The following is a 20,084-nucleotide window of genomic DNA, read 5'->3' on the forward strand; positions in this document are numbered from 1 at the left end:
ATGAACTGGAAGACTTGCATCTGAAACAAAATTCATGCAGATTCTTCACTAAAATGGCTTACACTAGAAAGTTGACATGCATTTCAATCTGATTAAAGAAATTCAGGTACTGGTGCTCCAGAGTTTTTACATTCCAATCATCTTGTGACATAAAATGTGTAGAATAAATTAAAACCTCACAGTAGAGAGACTCCATATACATATTTTCTACACATATTTACATGATGTTAATGTATGCACACAGGCCTGCCTGCATAATTTCAAGTAGAAAATACCTCAGGCAATCAGGATTAATAACTTATCCAATCAGAGCTGTGATTTTTAAAAATGTATTCCACAGTCAACACATATAAAGTTGCAGGAACAAGAGACTTAACTCTGGCTCCCTAAAAGGAGACCATTACACTTCAATTCCAAGTCATATTAAACCAGTTCTTACAGACAGTTACATTCCTGGACTATGGAAACAAGTGGTTACAGTGTTTCAATTGCCCCCATCTCATAAGCATAGAAACAGCTTTCTCTAGATGTTTTCCTTCCATTTCTCCTAACACTGGAAGAGGAATTTAAGGATTTAAGGGCTTTGCATGGGACTTCAGGAGCAAAAAGTATTGACCTAGCTAATAAGATAAATATGAGATCAGACATCTCTCTTATATACTGAAATATAGATCAGATATGTAGTCTTAGTTTTTGTAATAAGCTTTCCTGTAATAGTTTCTACAACATAATACAGAAAATGGTATACGGTATAGTGAGTGACTATGATTTCATATAAAAATGCTTGCTCTCATGATACCTCCATGCTTGGGGGTCAACAGAAGTCAGACACTAAAAAGGAGAACTAAACAACTTTCACACCTATCACTTAAAGATAGAAAGGACGAGCTTCATACTTTTTCTGCAAATAAGTGGATTTTCTGAATGCACTTTACAAAGTAGATGTATCATTCTGGGAGAAAGGGAAGTCAAATGCAACACAACTCAAAATAGGATCCCTCTAGGTGCTGGTGGAAATCTTGACATTTCTTAAAGATAATCATGAGCTGCTAACTAAGACAATGCCAATTATAGACTTGTAAACAGGATAAAACCCAAACAGTACTGGCTCTCTGCATTGTTCCAAAATTTTCAGGTCACAAAACCACCTTTCAGTCACTTCTCATATGTGAAATCAAGTCACCACTTCTGCTAGGTGAAGTCAGAACATGCTTTTGGCAAAGGAGCATCAAATTAATTCGCAACTGTTTTTTCTATTACACAAGACTTTTGATGCATCTAGTACCACCAAACTGCCTCTCTCTCTTACAAAGGTAGGCACTCTGCCACATCTTAAAAGTTTGTCTTCAGAACCATATAAAGGCCTGACTGCAAGGGAATTGAAAGAATTCAGACTCAACAATGATTTCAATGTTAGATTGAAAGAGTAAACTTGGGAATGAGATGTTATCTTGCAGAGACAGAGATCATATCACTTTTTGTTAAAAAACCTCGTCTGTTAGCATTAATGAATATATTTCTACATTCTCAGAACATTATCAAAGAAGTAGTATAGTAGCAGTGGTTTTAACAGACATCCATTTTAATCCAATTTTGTTTTTAATTAAGATAATACACAAGGATCTCAAATAACACATGAACCTGGTGGCAGGTGTAGCCAAGGGATATTTGATAGCACAACATATTAGTAGACACTATCTTATCTTCCCTCAACATACTTGCTTTAATGTTTGTTCCTGTGTTCATCGTTACAGCTGAAAATAAAGTGACTATAGTAATATTCTGTGCTAATATAGTGACTTCAATATTTCAGCCTTCATTGCATAGTCAACTCATAGCAGTAAGCACAAATTTACTTTTTAAGAAGCAACCCAACTAGAGCTTGAGCTGACCTCCTCAAAACAGCAACTAAAGTAGAACCAAAATGTGCAGTTCATAACTGCCTAGAGTTAAATACTTTATACAGCTGTACTGAGGAAGCATGTTCTTACCAATGTTCAATGAGCAGACAAAAGCTCTGGTATCCTGACAAACAGAATAAACTCAATAATTCCAAACAGAGGTTGCTGACATGGAAATCTGTGAATTCACAACCACACACTGTCTTGTCAGGGTTAAGTATGTACAGACAGACATTTTGAATAATTAGCTATAATACTGTTAATGGCACTCCTTGTTTTGTTTGTAAACAGTCTTATAAGAAAAAAAGCCTAAGATATCAATTCTATCATTAAAAAAAAAAAATGCAAGCTACTAAGTGCACTCTTCTGTTATGGAAGCATGTAACAGAAATGGCTCCTTTTGATTTCCAAATTTTCAAAACAGCATGTGATAATTAAATGTAGAACTGTCACAGGCTGTTTCCATGGTGAAACCAGGGACAACAACCACTTTATATATCATAGAAACTACATAGAAACATATGACACTGTAGAAGCTACCTTCAGAGCACATCTACATCTGGAAAATACTTAGAAACAGCTACTATATATCAACTCCCCAATTTACTACAAAACAGTTTGGAAAAAAAAACAAAACAAAACAAAGCAAAACCAAACAACCAAAAAGAAAACCCCTCAAAATCTTATCTAAGAGATGCTGAAGGTATGCAAACAGATGTCTTTCGTTTCAAACCCAGTTCTAATCTCAGGCTGCACTGCTGAGGAGACAGCATCCCGCAGTCTCTGCCAGCCTCTCTCATCCCTAACAGGGCTGCACCCCTACACTTGTTGCCTCTCACTGCCATCTCTCGATCACTTGACTTTTGATTTCTCAGAAGAAAGCTAAATTAGTAGTGCCAGACCCCAAAGAGCCAAGAATGTTCTCTTAAGGACCTTGTCATGCACCTCTATCAACTACTCTCACAGAAACACATATTAGTAACAGCCTTGCTACTACTATCTTCAAAATCTATCTGCACCTTAAAAGGATAATTTTCTAAGCTTAAACCTCAACCCACTGGACATGCACCTGCAAGAACACGTGAAGGCTTTTTTCTTTTTGGTAACAGTCAGGAATTATCTCCATCCCAAAACCTTATTTAAAAATCTGCCTCCCCTCATATGAAGTTTTAAAATATGAAGTCTGAGCATTACTTTTAAATGCTAGTACTATGGAAGTTTCAGCTGTATTATGCCCCAAAAGAAAGTACAGTGAGAATGTAGCATCCATTCTGACATACTACATACCAGAAATCAAGAATACATACTCAGGCCTGTATATCGGCAGCCAGTAAACTAATCTTCCTCCCATCACCAGATATTCTGCCGCAAATTTCAATAGGTCAAAAAAGATGTCACTTAGATGATAATTGGATGAAACGAAGATGGGATTTTCTGTGCTAAACAAAAAATTTACCAGTGTAAACAGTAAAGCAAAAACCTGCATTTTTAATCCAAAAAAAAAAATCCAAAAGAAACAAAACCACAAAACAGCACTATTTGAGATTTGCAAAACTACTTAGGACAATCCAGGAGTACAACTTCTACTATGAGGAATATGACTTCCCAAATTCCCCCCACTGTCTCTTTAGGCTATCACCCTTAGTACTTGTGGAAGTCAAAGAATCATAATCATGTTAGGAATAGCTATTTTGCACAGCATCTTTCTTAAGGTCAATTTAGAGTAAAAGGCAGAAGACAAGGAAGGCCAGGCAGTGGAGAAGTCATGTGTTATCACTGAAGAGAAAGCAGCAGTGGAAAACCAAGAGAGAAGGCTAAAGTAAAATAAAGGTATTCCATTTTAGACTGATTTTGCAGCTTTCAGGGACTGAAGAGAACTTTCTGAGAATAGGAAACACAAGGTAATGGTGGCTCACAGAGACGAGAAATAGGATTTGAAATCTGAACACATGCAAATGATAAGCAGTGAGAACAAAAATAAGTACTTCAGGAAGTGTCATACTAGTTTTGCACAGAATCAAAAGGGCTTTTCTTCTTAATTATTATTACTGTTGTGTTTTTTTAACTGCTGACAGCCAACCAAGAAATAATAAAGATTCTAAAACTGTGACTGGGTTTCCATTAAGGCATTTATATTCTACAAGACAGCTTACCCACCTTCTTTCAGCTGACTTTACCATTTCCTTTTGTGAACCCGTTCTGCGAGTAGCTTCTCTGATACCATACGGTGCTGTACAAAGCAAAAGCATAATGCAGAAATTAGAACCTCACCCTCTGTTCAAATAACATACAATTATATTATACATACACAACAGTGCACAAACTGTGGCTTATACAAAGTTTAAAAAAAAAATTACAAAGTAAAAGTCAGTAATTTATTCAAGAGCAATTAAAAGTTTCTTGCTCCAAAATGTTACTTTAAAACTGTTTCAAAGAAAACCCTTCAGCTGTAAGAGACTTCTAGCAGCCTAGACATTTGCTACACTACAAAGGACAACGCTTTTCTGTTTTCTTCATTAAAAGATATTCCTTACATTTCCAACATGTGATAAATAATCCCATCCTCTTTTGTATGACAGACAGAAACATCTCCCCTATAGCACTTAGCTAATCTTTTTCAAAACGAAATTGTATATATTGGAATTTCTTGCCAACACATTACACAAATGGTAATTCTCACATAGACAAGAAGAGCCAAAGATGGCTTTTTCTCATACATTTTTGCACTTTTCTAATAGCATAACATACTTATTTTGTGTTCAACACCTATGTTTTTGTGAGACTTGTTTCAGCATCATGGAAGCACCAATTTTGTAAACACTGGTTGTGTCACAATTTGCAAACTCAGTTCTAAGTCATAGTAATATTCTACCGTGTCTTATTGCCAAACAGGCCCAAAAAATTAGCAGGCAACCCACAAATAAAAGTCCTATTCCTATTCCTAATTAATATGAATGTGTCATGGTAAGAGCCAGCACTAGATATCAGATATTGCTGTACTGAGGTCTTTAATTTATTCACTTAGCCTCTACTCCCTCTCAGGCATGACAAATGGTGTTAAGTATAGAGGTTTCTAAAAGAGCAGAGGATCCTTTCAAAGTGTTAATGCTTATAGTACTAAAGTATATCAGAAATGCATTAAAATTTCCCTTTGGAAGCATTCCAGTAAGCACTTAACATAAGTCTCCAGACGTCAATCAGAGCTGCATGGCAGACTCCAGTGTGTTGCAGATTAAGTCCTAACAACAACACGGACCACTCTGATAAGAAGTCTCTTTGCATCAACAAAGTTATGCCTTTACTGAAGGAGACTTCTTCGAAGGATGATTGTCAGCCATATTGATTTCTACTGGTAAACATTATACTCTCTCTCCATGGAAGAAAGTCTTATCACCAGCATTGATACACATTTATAACTATCCTTAAAATAAATTCAGTGATGTCAAATGCAGATCCAATTTCCACAGTGCTGCCCTCAACAGCCATATTTCATAACATGGAAACTGCAGATCTGAGCACCCCTCAAGACATTACATCAATATACATAGGCAGAGACATAGGCAATGTTAATCTCTCAGTCATTGTTATCATTATTAGGCAACAAAAAGCATTAATAAACTTACGATCTGTAATGATTGCATCAAACAGCATCCCTTTTCGCCATATTGGTCTTGAAGAATCAGAAACTAGTGCATCAAGGTAATATTTCTCTAAACCATACTGTCGGAGATTAGCTCTGATATTTTCATCTGGACCTCTCCATTTCTGGTTCTTTCTGCTTGCCTTGCCTGGCAGGGGCAGGGTGTGGAACAGAAAAAACCCCATAATAACAAACTATTTTATACAAAAAGCTTTCATATACTCTATCACTTATTTTAAAGAAAAAGAATTAAATGTCACACACAAAACAAGAGCTTATCTCCTGCCTCACTGTACTCACTGACACAAGAATTTGTGATAAACTTCACAAGTAACAAGGAATAATGAAAACAAATGAGAAACACTTCTGCTCAACCATCTGTATAGGGTGTCACAGAACACATTTATAAAGATGTTCACTTTAGACTATTGCTATCAATCTGTCATAATCCTCTCCAATAAATTAGATATAATCTCACTGCAGTTTTCATAAAAGCAAGAATGGGATACAAGAAAAGCTTCCTACATCACAGAACAAAGAAAGTACACAGCTGTTGTTGTAACTATTCAGAACTTTGTTTTGGTTTTTGTTATTCCTTTTATTAAATATTTCCTGCTTAAAAATTAAGAGACTAGCTTAGCTAGGATACATGTAAATTGGTCAACAAAAATAAGCATGACCAAATAAACCCTGTGAAGGTTAATGCTGCTTTTAAATCCACTAAGCATCAGTATTCTTAAATTACAGAGAGTAAGATTTCAGTAGTTTAGGAATATTAGCATACCTAATCCATGGATTGTGTTGTAATCTATATCAGTACCACATACATATGCTCCGAAGTGTGCTGAGGAGATAAGAAGGCCACCTATAAAGGGGAAAAAAGGGGAAAAGCATAAACTGCTGTCATAAGTGTTATCTGTGTTAGGATTTTTTTGCTCAAGAACTTCAGGAGTTTACACCAGTAGCACACCAGACCCAAAGCTAGACTCAAGAGGAAAAAAAAAAAAAAAAAATTTTCAAGGCCATAAGATCCTATAATCATTACATGAACCAAAACTGTTAATTCTACTTTGCAAGCAACAGAATTTCAAATTGTTGGGAATCAATCTGAAAAATCATCACCAAACAAATGGCAATACTACAGAGTCTGTTCTCAAAGTCAGTCTCCTTAACTGTGTCTAAAATCAAACTTATTGCTTATGTGGCCATTCCCTGAGTAAGAAGCAATGGTCAAGAGCCTCATATACGTAAATATCTCCAACACAAACTGCAATAACAAAAAGTTTCTGAAATTGTTCTGCAGTGTGAGAGCTATATACAGATGCATTTCTTCCTGTGAGTATGCTGCCTATTTATTAGCGTACTTATCCTGCAACAAAACTTATTTTTAATCACTACTATTGTCATGTGCTGTCCTAATTAAAAAAAAAAAAAAAAAAAAAAAAGAACCTACCAAAAAAAGCACATGTGATTTCCCCTTGAAACTGGGCAATGGTTGAATAGCTCCAAGAAATGAGCATCTCCATTATGTCTTTAACAGCTTCCAAATGAAAAAAAAGATGGACAGCAGAGGACCACCAGACAGCTGTGTTGTCAAGTTTGTCAAGTTGTTAATAAGGAGGTATGCAGCTAACAGAACAGTCTAGAGAAGAACGGTGACTGAGAACAGACTGTGAACCCCCCACGCCAACTGCTTATAGATACAAAGAGTCCTGCTAAAATAAAGAAGACAACTGCTGCAGGATGAGAGTTGACGAGTGCACAGAACATGCAAGCTGGCTCCAAGGGTGACGCTGGTTCTCCCAGTCCCCAGCAGCACGGAGAGAAGCATCTCAGGCAGCTGCATTGCCCCGTGCCACCCACTCAGCACTGACAAATCCCTAACACACACTGCGTGCGCAGGCTAGGGGTTCTGTCCCAGGGCACTAGAAAACTCCTCCACCATATGCTAATAACCTCTACCAAAACCTAAGGTGAAAGGAAAAAAAAAAAAATCCTCTGCTTTTTCTTGTGAAACAGATCAGGGAAAAGCAAGGTTACTCACCGCAGAGGAGTCACCCATTTCCCTTCTTGGCTGCAATCCCTCAGAACAGATGGGCAGTACCTCCAGAGGGTCAAGACAAATTTAGCTAGCCCTGACCCCAAGTATGGCATACCACCCAGTCCTATAAAAAAAGTAAGAAGAAAGTACTTTGCCCATCTAACAATGTTTTTAATCACAGGGAAAAAGAAAGTTAGGAAAACATGAACTTACAGCTTTTAATAAATCTCAGCTGGAACTAGTTCAATGGTGTCCACACATAAGGTGCATGAATACTTAAATATTCCAATATGGACAGTCCTTTGACCATCTATATTAAATAGATGTATACAAAGGGTTGTCTGATGACAATCATTGTGTCCCCAAGGAGTATTAGCAGAATGATGATGGCACAGAACCTCATGCCTTTCTATTGGATAGTGTCTATTTCCCCCACCTCTTGATCGCAGATGAGGGCCGGTCATATCCAGGATGTCAAAGAAAAAGTTCCTGTCATTTGTAGTTACGCAGGATCACAAACTGACAAAGGGAAAGCAGGGACAAATCTTCCAAAGGTATACACTATAAGCTTACTGAGATAACCAGAACAGACTGTCTAGGAGGACAATACAAAGTATCCAGGCAGAAGACTTGATTTGGTCTTCTGGAAACCTCCAGGCTTCCTTCTGTACAACATGGAGGAAAGACTATTTTGAAAGCTTCTGGAAATTATGTTCTATAACTCAGAACCAATCCTGGCCATTCCGATTCTACTGTACAAAAACGGAGAACTGTGTTTCCTAAACCAGCCTGGTCAAAAGCACTTTTCATTCCAAGGACAAATTCCAATTGTCCACTCTTACACTGATCTGGAAAACATGGAATTTGGCTCACCTCAGTTTCTCGACAACAAGCAAGCACCATTTTGCAAGGCTGTTCTAATTTGGTAACATTTACCTTTTCAGCATAAAAAATACCAAGCCAGGTATTAAAGTTACACCAATAAAGAAATCAAAACTACAGTTTCTTTAAAGTATTCCTCAAATTCTGAATATATATTCTTTCCAAACCCATCACCTCAAACTCACTGCATCACTCTCAGCTCTAAACTACCTCCCAAAATTCCAGTGGTTTGGCACTGTTGCACTGGCAATCTTGAAAATCCTCTAAAGGACCTGAAGAGACAGTTGAAATTCCTGGAGTTTACTCACCAAAAGTAGGTGCAAAAGTTATTAAGTCATAAATACACTTTACTGGCAAATGGTGTGCCACCCAGTATCTCCAGTGTCCCTATGCATCTTTAATCTCAAGCCCACAAAATACAGATGTCTAGGGCAATAAAAACACACATGTTGCAATTCAAATCATTAGGCAATTTGGGGACAATTTTGTAGATGTTGCACTTTTGCACTGAAATGCTTACGACTTAACACTTATCTTGAATTTCTATAGCTTAAGCACCTCTATGTGATTTTTCTTCCTCTAACTTTACTCTTTCTTTTTTCTCATCAATTTTCACTCCCAAGAGAATGTATGCTCTCAGAGAATTTTTTGTCATTTAGGTTTAGCAGATTTTTGTAAAAAAGAAACAAAACTACAGATACCGAAATGAAAAAAACTGCTTAGAGATGAACTAGAGGAACTTCCTTAACCTGTCAAAGAATACTACCCACCTGCAAGGAGCACAAGGAGGAGGAAACTTCATAAGAGATGATTATGCATGTAAAAAATCAGGTCATATACAAACAAAGATTTAAGACAAAACCATACAGTTCACTGAAGCCTTGTGTTTCTTAAAATATTATATCCCTGGTCTAGGAACTTCCGTAACCCGTCAAAGAGTACTACCCACCTGCAAGGAGCACAAGGAGAAGGAGGAAACTTCATAAGAGATTATTATGCATGTAAAAAATCAGGTCATATACAAACAAAGATTTAAGACAAAACCATACAGTTCACTGAAGCCTTGTGTTTCTTAAAATATTATATCCCTGGTCTATTTTCTACAGTACAGAGAAGCCACATGTTAATAAGAATATGTCTTACTAGTGACCCCCTAATGTTGCCTTCTGTCTCCCTAACTTCTTCGTAATAATTTGTGCACTGAATGCTCTTCATCCTCCCATTAATGTTAGTAATTTTTAATTATATGTGTCTTACACATGGTCTTCTTGATCAAAGTTTAGCAAAATCCAGGTCAGAAACAGAGTCTTTGTTACGCTTTTGAAGAAACTGCTACAGGCAGCTTAACACCACATACTCTGGTATGCTTAAACGGCACAACCTAACACAACAGAACTTCTATTTTACCTACAAAACAGATGAGTTTCCCTTTGGTAGAAACTACTTCTAGGCCATCCACAGTAATATGTGGAATAAAAGCTCCCCCTCCTGGCTTAACTAAGAAAAGCTCCACTGGGGGAGAATATATGGTGTGAACAATGTTATCCTAAAGACAAGGCATGACAGTACAAGGAACTGATCACTATTGAATGCTATGATCTAACTATTGCCATGTTGTGTTAGATGCCCTGAAGTGCCCTCAGCACTCCTCTAAACAGCCACTTCCAAAAACGCTCCTTGTAACACTCTGAAAGCAGCTGCAGGGAGTGCTCTAGCCAATTTCAGTTCTTAGTCTCTTCAGATTTTAAGAGGTCTGTGACATGCATGAACTGGTGTTTAAGCCATGATAGATTAAAAAATATAATTAAGATAGTTTATTTTACACTTCCAACAAGTGTCTGTTTACATCTTCTGAAGTTGGTCTCCTTCCACCCACATCACTTTCGAGTTAACAAAACATTCCTTTCACAATCACCATTTTGCTTTTGGTACCATCTCAAATCTCAGTTGACCACCAGAAGCCACTGCACCAGGTAAAAGAGTGATGTGAGCAGTAACACAATTTCCCAGTTTTTCCCGCCAGTAGAAAAAATATACCTGTTCCAACAAACGGATCATACACAACATCATTGGGTTTTACTCTCCCATGGTTTGCCATAATGAACGACAGGCAGGCATCCATGCTGGTGTTTCCAATAAAGTGCCTCTTTTTCACACTGTAGGACTCAATAAGTTCTCTTTGGCCATCTGCAATCTGTTGAAACATTTAAAATCCCTGTCAGGTCCTGGATAGAAAAGACTGGCAGACAGGCTGACAACTTGCTTAAGTGACACCATCCAACAAACAGGTAACTCTTCATTCCATAACACATCACTTTGCTTTCTGCCTTCTGAAACTATGACAGACTTCCTTCCTAGCAACAGCAACACCTAGATAAATCCTTCAAGACAAAAGTCAAAAATCTACAAACAATTTAGAGGGAAAATTCTTCTGAAGATGAGCAACTTTGCTATTAGTCTAGGTATCAGAATAACAACTCCTGGTAACTTAAAAGAATTTCAAAATGCTAAGGAGTACAAATGCATGTTAACATGTGCGTGCACATACACACACGCATATGCTAAAGGTCACACAGAAGTTTCATCTTCACTGGCATTTCTGTCATACTCAAAATTTAAATTTAGGATAGCATTGACAGAAGAGAATTTACTGGATAAACAAAGACCAAACGCTAGCATTTTTACATCAGACTTACAAAATATGTTGAAGAGGACCAAAGCAGCCTGGAGGAAAATGCACTCCAAAGCTCTTCCAAGAACAACACCCAGCTCCGGTCAACATCAGTCTTATTGGGTAAACAAAATACACTTGCCCATTTTTTTCAGGTTGGTTTACTTATTTTTAAACACTTAAGGAATCTAGCACAGATGGGACAACAGCTGCAATGTTTTGCAGTATCGTCACAACCCACGGTGATTTCACATTAATCACAAGCATTGAAAATATTCACAGGTGCTAACAGATCACTTGGAACTCCAACATCTCTGTACACAGCCCCTGACCATAGCTGTACAGCCTCAGCAGTGGTTCTCCCTCCTTCCAGCTGCCCTTGACCCAGTACACTGCAAGCACGTATTCCCACCAGTGGCTGGTGTCATTCTGGAAGATGTCCTTTGGAAAGCCACTTTTTCATCACAAGAAACAAAAGACCAGATTAGATTTCCTCAGGATATCCTAATAATGCAGCAGGTTTGGAGTGCATACACTCAACAGGCAAGAACGTTCGTAGTAAAGACCTCAGATTACAAGCTCCAGACAGTTTTTGAAAGTGGTTCCTACTGTACAGCACTGCACTGTCAGTGTCTCCCTGGGTGAGCACCCACCTGTGGGCTGGACCCGCTGATGTCCAAAGCCTCACGGATCAGTCTGCACCTTTCTGTGGACGTACAAGTCATGATCGCTTGAAGCACTTAGAGAATGTTCCAGCAGGGCTGATGCAACTCAGCAGGGCTGCAAGTCATCTACAGTTCCTGTAAATCCTTCTTTGGGTTTGAAACAAGCTTCTGGTGCTTTTAGCTCCACCTGGGTCCACAATAATATAACACACCACCACAGCTGTACAGTCTCATTGCTGTGCTGAGTTCCCTCAGTGGAGGGCAAGATAAGGTGTATTCCCAGATACAACTTCAATTTTTTCCACCTCTAAGTTGCTCAATTAACCTGCTTTTTCCTAGTCACAGTAAGGACTTTCAAGACTTGCATCAGTGTATCATACAGTGACAGATTCAGGCACAATTATATTGTCTGCTTCATTAAAATTCAACACATTTTTTTACATTTAAATTGAAGAATGCTTTCTTGAAAATACAAGCTCATAAGAACTGAAGAAAGCATACTCACGCACCCATCTACCAAAATACAGACGAAAAGGCTCTTCTGGAACATTATTAGGGTCCATTCCATAATCTTCCAAAATCCAGAAGATGTGTTCTGGATTCTTCAAATTTACTTTTCCTTTGAATGGCAGAAATTCAAGGGCCTACACAATAAAGAAAAACAGAGTCAAAAACAACAGGGTCAAATTTTTGAAATACGCACCCTACAAGAAAACAAAAAGAAACAAAAACAAACCACAATTCCACTTGTGAGAAATGATAGATTAGTACTAAAAGTACATTCTCAATTTTCTCTGGATTTCTGAAATGCCTTTCTGGTGAATAAAGACAGCTCCAATGATTGAGGATTAGAAATCAGGAACCACAATATTTTTCATTAACTGTACAGAAGGCAACTTTAGAGGAAATGAACTGGGCATATTAATTATGCCATTTTCAAGTTATAAAAACAACATCAATAATGAACAATGGGATTAAAATTTCAGTGACATGCAGCTACACCAACTTACATACTCAGCGTTATTTCATGTACACAAAAACTGAACAGGAAAGGGTAGTTAACTATTAATACAGATCATTTCAGTTCCTGTCAATGAAGGAAACAGGATAAATAGCTGCTAAAATACAATGTGGAAGAGGAAAAAATTAACAGTAATTTAGAAAAATTGCCTAATTAAAATACTGATACAGTTAGGAGGAGAGCACAAGTGCAGACAAGAGCATAAGGCCAGAACAGGAAATCAGCACACGATCCACAGCTTGCACCTCAAGTCACTTGTTCCACATTCTGCAACAATATGGAGATCAAGTAACAGATTTTCCAAAAATGTATCACCTAACTCTAGTCATTGGAATCTTATAATTTTGGGTAATAAGCTTCAGTTTCCCCAGCACGCTGGGCTGAAATCAGCAGTGATATTTATTTGTCTTTGTATATGCCTTACATGGTTTGTTTAGAAAAAAAACACAAAGTCATGAATTTTGAGGGAATGTTAATTCAGACACAAAGATCTCATTTAGATCTGATAAGATATAAGTTATGAACTGCTTTAAGTTCTTCAGGAAACTCAAATACACAGCATGGAATAAGAACAACGTGAATAGATTAAATTAAACGTCAGAGATTTCTTAAACATTTACTTACATCTATCTTTTCTATTTTCTGTGCTTGGGTCAGCGTTTTATTAAATGTATGAATATGTACTTTGTAAGTAGAGTCTGGCTGTAGGTATGGAAGCTGAAAAAAAGGCAAAGATACTTTCATTAGTACAGTTGCAATGCTATTCAGTGTGAGTAAGGAACCATATTATCCCGATTCTTTACACGCATACCATCTTGTCCATTGGATAGTTCTTCAAAGATGAATAGAGCTCACCCGCAGATCTTCCATGGCCCCACAGTTCAAATATAGACCTGGAATTACAAAGTTTTTTAGATGCAGTCATACAAGGGTGGAAAAAAAAATGCCTTACAGATACTTACTCCTTTTAACCTTCTTGGCCAATGTACTTAGACTTTGCTTCATGGAGTATTGAAGTGCATTATGCTTTTGTTCTTAACAGGGACACGCTTTAAAAAAAGATGATATTTTGATGATGCTTTTTTGTTTGGTAACAGATACTAAAAGGTAAATTTCAGTCTTAGTACCCTTGGATATCACCAGACCTTTTTCTGGCAGCTAGCGATACTAACAAAGGAGACAAAATTCATTTGTACCTATCAATTTGATGGGGTAAGCAAAGGTTAAAAAATGTCAAGAAGACTTTCAAATTGTTACTCTACCCTGAAGTAAAACAAATCATGAAACTGTAACATCCTATGTACAATGGCATCATTAGAGGTCCTGTCCCATTTTAAAACGTGGTTATGATTTCTGACATTTTCAGATGTTTAAACACTATGCTATCTTCTTACACTTTTTTTTGTCTGTTTATTTCCATGTTGCTGGCTTTAAGAAAGGCATTGCCTTGGAAGACGAGAGAACCAATGCTACTGTAATGAAGGCTCAACCCCACCACAGACCTTTCCCCCAGCACTCAAATATTCCAACCAAGTGGCCCTTCAGTATCAAAGAAAAAAACTCTTTTAGTACAGGAATCCTAGTGTCGCTGCATATTGGTAGATGCTCATAAATGCATTTGCAACATGTCGTAAACAAAGTCTTTAAGGATTAGCAGTACCATGTAGCACCTTTTCAAATATGACTCCTGAAGGAAAATCTTCAAAATGGCCAAAGGTTTAGCTCACTCAAACAAAAATAAGAGAACCACATTTTACTAAGTGACAACAGCAGATACTAAAGCCCAATGGTAAGCTATTTTAAGTATTCCTTTCCTGAATAAATTATTTAAGGCTACATTTCTAAGCTGTATTTACCCTGAAAAAAGTGTATTTTTCACAGTGTCTAATTTTTTTTTCCTAAAGCATCTGATACATCTACTGTGAGAATTTAAACTGTATTTATAGACACAGCATAGGCTGTACTAGAGAAAACCAAATATTCATCTTCAGTTTTATTCAACTATCAGAGAAGCTCTTATAACACCTTTAGTCCCACTTTTTATTTTTACACTTACATATGTATTGAAAAAAAAACACAAAATGCTGGGGAGATTTTATTTAGATAAATGTATGCTTCAGAGCTTTTAATATAATCAGTAGTGTGATGGAGATGCTTCAGCAATCTTTCTCTAAAATCTAACATATCTCCTCACAACCAATAGTAGAGACCAGGAATAAGCAGTTATGGGCCAGCTACGCTTTCTACATAAAATAAGCATACCTCAGCTGAGAAAGCACCGCTTACGGAACATCCACAAGCTTTTTGTCAAGTTTTACTTCCTTTGCTGCCTACGGTTACTTTTTGAAGTACAATACAGTTTATCCCCATTGGAAACTTACTGTCATAAGGACAATTTTGTATACGCGAGGTTTCTTTATGCAAGAGCAGACAGCCCAAGTCATTCTAGGTAAAACTGAATACCTGACACAATAAGCACTCAAGAGGACCAGGCAAAGCTTTGCAGAGGTGCCCAAACTAACCCCAAACAGGACAGCACAGGCACCCCAAATTCAGTACGGTCAGGTCCCATACCACAGCTACGCTTCTTCTTGTCCTGAACCATACCTCCAAGGTCAAGCCTCACTGGAAAGCATGTTATTCAGACACCTCTAAAAAGGGACCAAAAGCCACTGGAACAATCACTCTCTGGCATATTCCTGTGCTTTTTAATTTTCTAGGAGGACCTGTCCTGCAGTGGTCTGGGCCAAGGGCTCAGGTACCAGCACTAGGATGGTGACACAAGGAACTAACACCTTTCCCTTCCAAACTTGATTTTCAGTTTTTATGTATCACTTTTTTTATCTTATAATTGCATACACATTTTAAAACAAGCCACTAACTAAACATTATTCAGGACAACTAAAACATCAGTGACACCACAAGCCAAGTACTGGCTCTGCAGTGAAGAATAACCCCACTTCAAGACCCTGCATTGATTATATACTAAGTGAAGAGGACAGGCATACTACATAATCAGTCTTACAAACTCCAGTAATGCTGCCTCAATTCTAGAGGCAGTCAGAGACTTTTTTTTTTTAAGACTTTGTATAAAATTAATATTTGCCACAAGGTAGCAGAACAATTTTCTACCGCCTACATTATCATTTACAAGATTTTTCATCTCTTACTTTGCACATACTGTCCGTTTCATTAGTCCCCTTGCCATCTCTTCTGAAGAAATATTGAGAATCCAAAACGGAGACTGAAATAAAGAGAAGATAAGTGACGCAAACGTCTAGCTGGAGGATGTCACACGAATTACACAATTACACAATTCTGTTCTATAAAAACAGAACATGAATGCTGAAGATTTAAAAAAAAAATCTGTTAACTGTACACGTAATGTGCGGATAAAACATTTAATTTGAGATAAAACTGTATACTCAGCTTGGATTAAATTTTATTATGCATTTCATTTTCCCACCATATCTTTGACTTAGTAAAATATTATTATTTATGTTTCTCCAGATTATTCATCCTCTGAAGAATCATTAACACTTAGTTACGTGCAAGTAGTAACTGAAACGCAGTAACATTCTCTGACTAAGCATTGGGACCGGAATCATACAGCTTCCTAGGTTCACTCTTCCAGATATGCTTTCTCATTGACTTAGAGGTAAACACCAAATTAAAACAGCTACTAAATGTTTCCACCAGCTATTCTGAAAAGGAGAGTTTCCCAGCAGATGGCACTGTTTCCTTTCACACTGCTAAACGAAGACACCCTGAGGTGCATTTTGTGCATCTTCTACTCAACTCTGAGTCCTTACTGAAACTGAGACTTAGTCATTTTTGGAAGATCTCTTATTTTCCCAGAAAACCCCAAAATTTATTCAGCTACCCATATTTAATAAAAAGACTATAAAGAATATAATTGTATACCATACATGGACTCAAGTAAAATATTTGGTCCTTACTTACATTCACACGAATTTCCTGCTCACCGCTGAACTGCCCACCATAAAGTGAGAGTAAAGATGTTATTTCCTAAAATTAAAATATAAAGGTCAGGCTTCAGAAGCGTTAACAAATGTTTTAAAAAGAGGTGAGGAAAAAAAAGTAAAAAAAAAAAAAAAAGGCAACATATCATAAATTCTAATGCAGACTACGATCTCCATAGGGGATTATGAACAAAAGATTATGAACAAAATCTTAGAGATGCTAACAGAAGAAAGAATGGTGTTTACTACTGACTTACTGTGGGAACTGACAATGAAACGCTCTTAAGAGTAATTGCGTGGCTAGCACAGAGGTGCACAATTAAATTCACCTTGTACGTACTATTGATGAACTGAAAAAAATCAAGACTCTCCTGCTATTAAAGCAGCTGATTACCTTTCTCACAGTTCAGCTGCAAAAGAACAGGCTATGGTTAGGTTATGAAAAACTGCACAGTGTACAACACAGTAAGACCAAGTTAGGCAAATTTCAGTAATCAAATTCCACCATTCTGCCTTTTTCTATTCCTTTTTCATCAAAACCTTTACCGTTTGACCCCATGCTCTCACAAAAATATTCCTCTTACAATACTACTCTATTTATTCTTAAAATATATTTCTGAGTAGTTCATGTAAAAGCAATGTCTCACTGGTAACACTCTGACCCAGGGCCAGGCCCAGGACTGAGCATCAATCTTTTTTCTGTTACCTTTCTGTTTTTCAGGTATCTCAACAGTAGGTGTCTTTTCCAAGGTAAACTAAATCAAAGACTGTAAATTGAACACACAAAACAGAAAATCTCCAAGAAACAAGCTAGCAAGTAATTACTAAAAAAGCCACACACTAAAAAGGCTTTTGAACTGAAATGTGAGGTAAACATTGGGGATGTTTGTCATGTAGCCCCTCTGCAGAAATTACACACTGCAGTCTCTGAACGTTACTGGCAAAAAACCGCAGGAGCTAATTTTTGTATTAGTTTAGATTTGAACCGAGTGGATAAATAAACGGATTAGCATGAAGTATCCACCCCCCCCAAAAAAAAAAAAAAAAAAGAGGAAAAGGAAACCCCTACCTAATACTAGCACATGGCTTTAGTAGGACATTACCCCATTTATTTCCATCTTTCCATTTGCGTAGAAAGGACATAAGAAATGCTCAAAAAAAAAAAAAATGGGGTTTGTTCCAGGAGAATAAAAGTTTATCCATAACTGTTTCATTGTATGGTCCTGGGACAGCAAAAGCATCTGAGATTTTACACATGAATGAGTGGCATCTCCATACACTACCAGTAATGTTATCTACAGGTAAGTGATATGAACAATAAGTGGAGAAATAATGGCCTGTGAGGAAAGGCTTGGAGAGAAACATGATCAAAACCTCTACACATGCTAAAGGTTGCTGTGATAAAAGTAAGGTAATAACCTGTTTTCAACATTTACTATAGAGGAGATAAGAGCTCCAGGTTCAGATCACAGCAGTGTTCTGGATGAGAGGCTGGGAAGATCCTTTCAAGAGTAAAGAGTGAAGCAGTGGAACACATCTGCCCAAAGAGGCTGTGAAGAAAGCTCTTGGCAGATATCTGTCTGCAGACTTAGAGACACGCCGTGATGGAAAACAGGATGTGTGACACCACCTCTCAGTATCTGACCAAACCAAAGAGCAAGCCCTGACTACAGAGCAGGCTTTTTATTGACTAAGAAATATGAAACACAGAATTGTATCCTACAGACACTTAGGAACAATTGCGGACTTCAAGAAACACCTTCAGCTGTTGTGATACACTACCACCACCAAGTGAAAAGTAAATCATCTTATGTGAAGGCATGTTAGAGATGGAGATCAGGAATCTGATTTGGCTGAAAATTCTGTGCTTGTTTGTTTCAGTGAGTTCTCAGGCAAATCAGGTCCCTAACGCAGCTTATCACAAAGTCAAACAGATGACTGAGTAGACACCAGAGCACAAGAAAAGGGAAATGGATCTGCTTTCTTCAGCAGCTGTATCTACCAAATGCAACTACAACCTTGTTGAAAAACTAAAAACTTTGTATGTTATATACACATTGTCTTCTTTTGTTTAATTAATCTGATGCCCTTGTCTAAAGAAAAATTGGATTGATCATAAATAAATAGAATAAATGTGTGTTCCAGTCCTCTTCTTTTTTTTTAATTAAACTGATGCCCTTGTCTAAAGAAAAATTGGATTGATCATAAATAAATAGAATAAATTTGTGTTCCAGTCACACAAAGCAGATAGCAAACAATACACAAGAGTAAGCCTTAATGAAAACAAGAAAAATAAATAAGATGTAAAATATTTCATTAGTATTGCATCAACCTATGTATTGATAACTATTCTAACAAAATAACTCTGCATTTCAGCACTATTTTAAACACTAAAGTACCGCCCTGGCTATCATATTACTAGCTGTTCAAGATGGTGCCTAGAAGAGCAGGTACAAAATTTGTTACAGTGTGTAGTAACTCTGTGAGTCATCATGGGGTAAAAAATAATCACAAGTTAAATTTACAAACAAAAGGGTTTTCTTATAAACATGGAAACTGAGTGTATGCTAAACTAGACATTCACCAAGGACCCATAAAAAACACCAGAGCCTGATAAAAAATAGCACGGAGCGTAAGACAAAACCAATTTAGTGACAGGGAACAAACCCTGCACCCTAAATTTTGCAACCAACTGGCATAAACGTGTCAATGACAAGCAGACCTGCAGCACTCGAGGCAGGACCTGCCGGCCACACCTGATGTGCTGCAATCCCACCACGGAAGCGGGTCTGCTCTCTGATCCCACGGTGGCCAGCGTGGCATGAACCCTCCTGGCCGCGTGGAAACAAAAGCTCAGAATCAAAGGACAAAAAGCGAACAGCCCTCAGCACCACCCGTGCCACACAGAGGCGGGACACTCGCCGCCAGGGCACCCACGAAGGCCTTGGGGACATCCTAGAGACCCCTGCGGCAGGCCCTAGGACTTCAGAGAAGCCCCGTCCTCACTGGTCCCCAAGTCTTCGTCCAGAAAATTGAGATAGTCGCACTCTCCTGCCCCGCGCAGCTCCACGAACACCCGGGACAGGGGGACCTCGAGCGAGTGTCGCCAGGGCAACACGCACCCTGTGCAGACCCAGACCACACCCCACCGGCGGGAGCACTTGCACAGCACTTTAAACCAACTGAAAAGTCAACAAAACAGGTCCTTAGAAACATTTCCATAAACTCATTTTTCCCTCCACGTTTCCATTTCTTATCCGTAGCCCTAGGCTCTTTGCTG

At 37.9% G+C, this 20,084-nt stretch overlaps 1 protein-coding gene across 1 annotated transcript in view; it reads right to left on the reverse strand.

The window, feature by feature from the left end:
- Window positions 1–19,758, reverse strand: part of TRMT11 (tRNA methyltransferase 11 homolog (S. cerevisiae)) — a 28,263-nt gene extending 8,505 nt beyond the window's left edge. The window contains exons 1-11 of the mRNA XM_010078422.1: window positions 19,561–19,758; window positions 16,785–16,850; window positions 15,992–16,065; window positions 13,633–13,714; window positions 13,446–13,538; window positions 12,310–12,444; window positions 10,502–10,658; window positions 6,326–6,406; window positions 5,525–5,689; window positions 4,059–4,131; window positions 3,209–3,340 (exon numbers count right to left, since the gene is read on the reverse strand). Of these exons, the coding sequence (XP_010076724.1) occupies window positions 3,209–3,340; window positions 4,059–4,131; window positions 5,525–5,689; window positions 6,326–6,406; window positions 10,502–10,658; window positions 12,310–12,444; window positions 13,446–13,538; window positions 13,633–13,714; window positions 15,992–16,065; window positions 16,785–16,850; window positions 19,561–19,758 (1,256 nt within the window). The remainder of the gene's footprint in view (window positions 1–3,208; window positions 3,341–4,058; window positions 4,132–5,524; window positions 5,690–6,325; window positions 6,407–10,501; window positions 10,659–12,309; window positions 12,445–13,445; window positions 13,539–13,632; window positions 13,715–15,991; window positions 16,066–16,784; window positions 16,851–19,560) is intronic.
- Between the last annotated feature and the right edge of the window lie 326 nt (window positions 19,759–20,084).

Source organism: Pterocles gutturalis, unplaced genomic scaffold (genome assembly GCF_000699245.1).
Source record: "Pterocles gutturalis isolate BGI_N339 unplaced genomic scaffold, ASM69924v1 scaffold5261, whole genome shotgun sequence".
NCBI lineage: Eukaryota > Metazoa > Chordata > Aves > Pterocliformes > Pteroclidae > Pterocles > Pterocles gutturalis.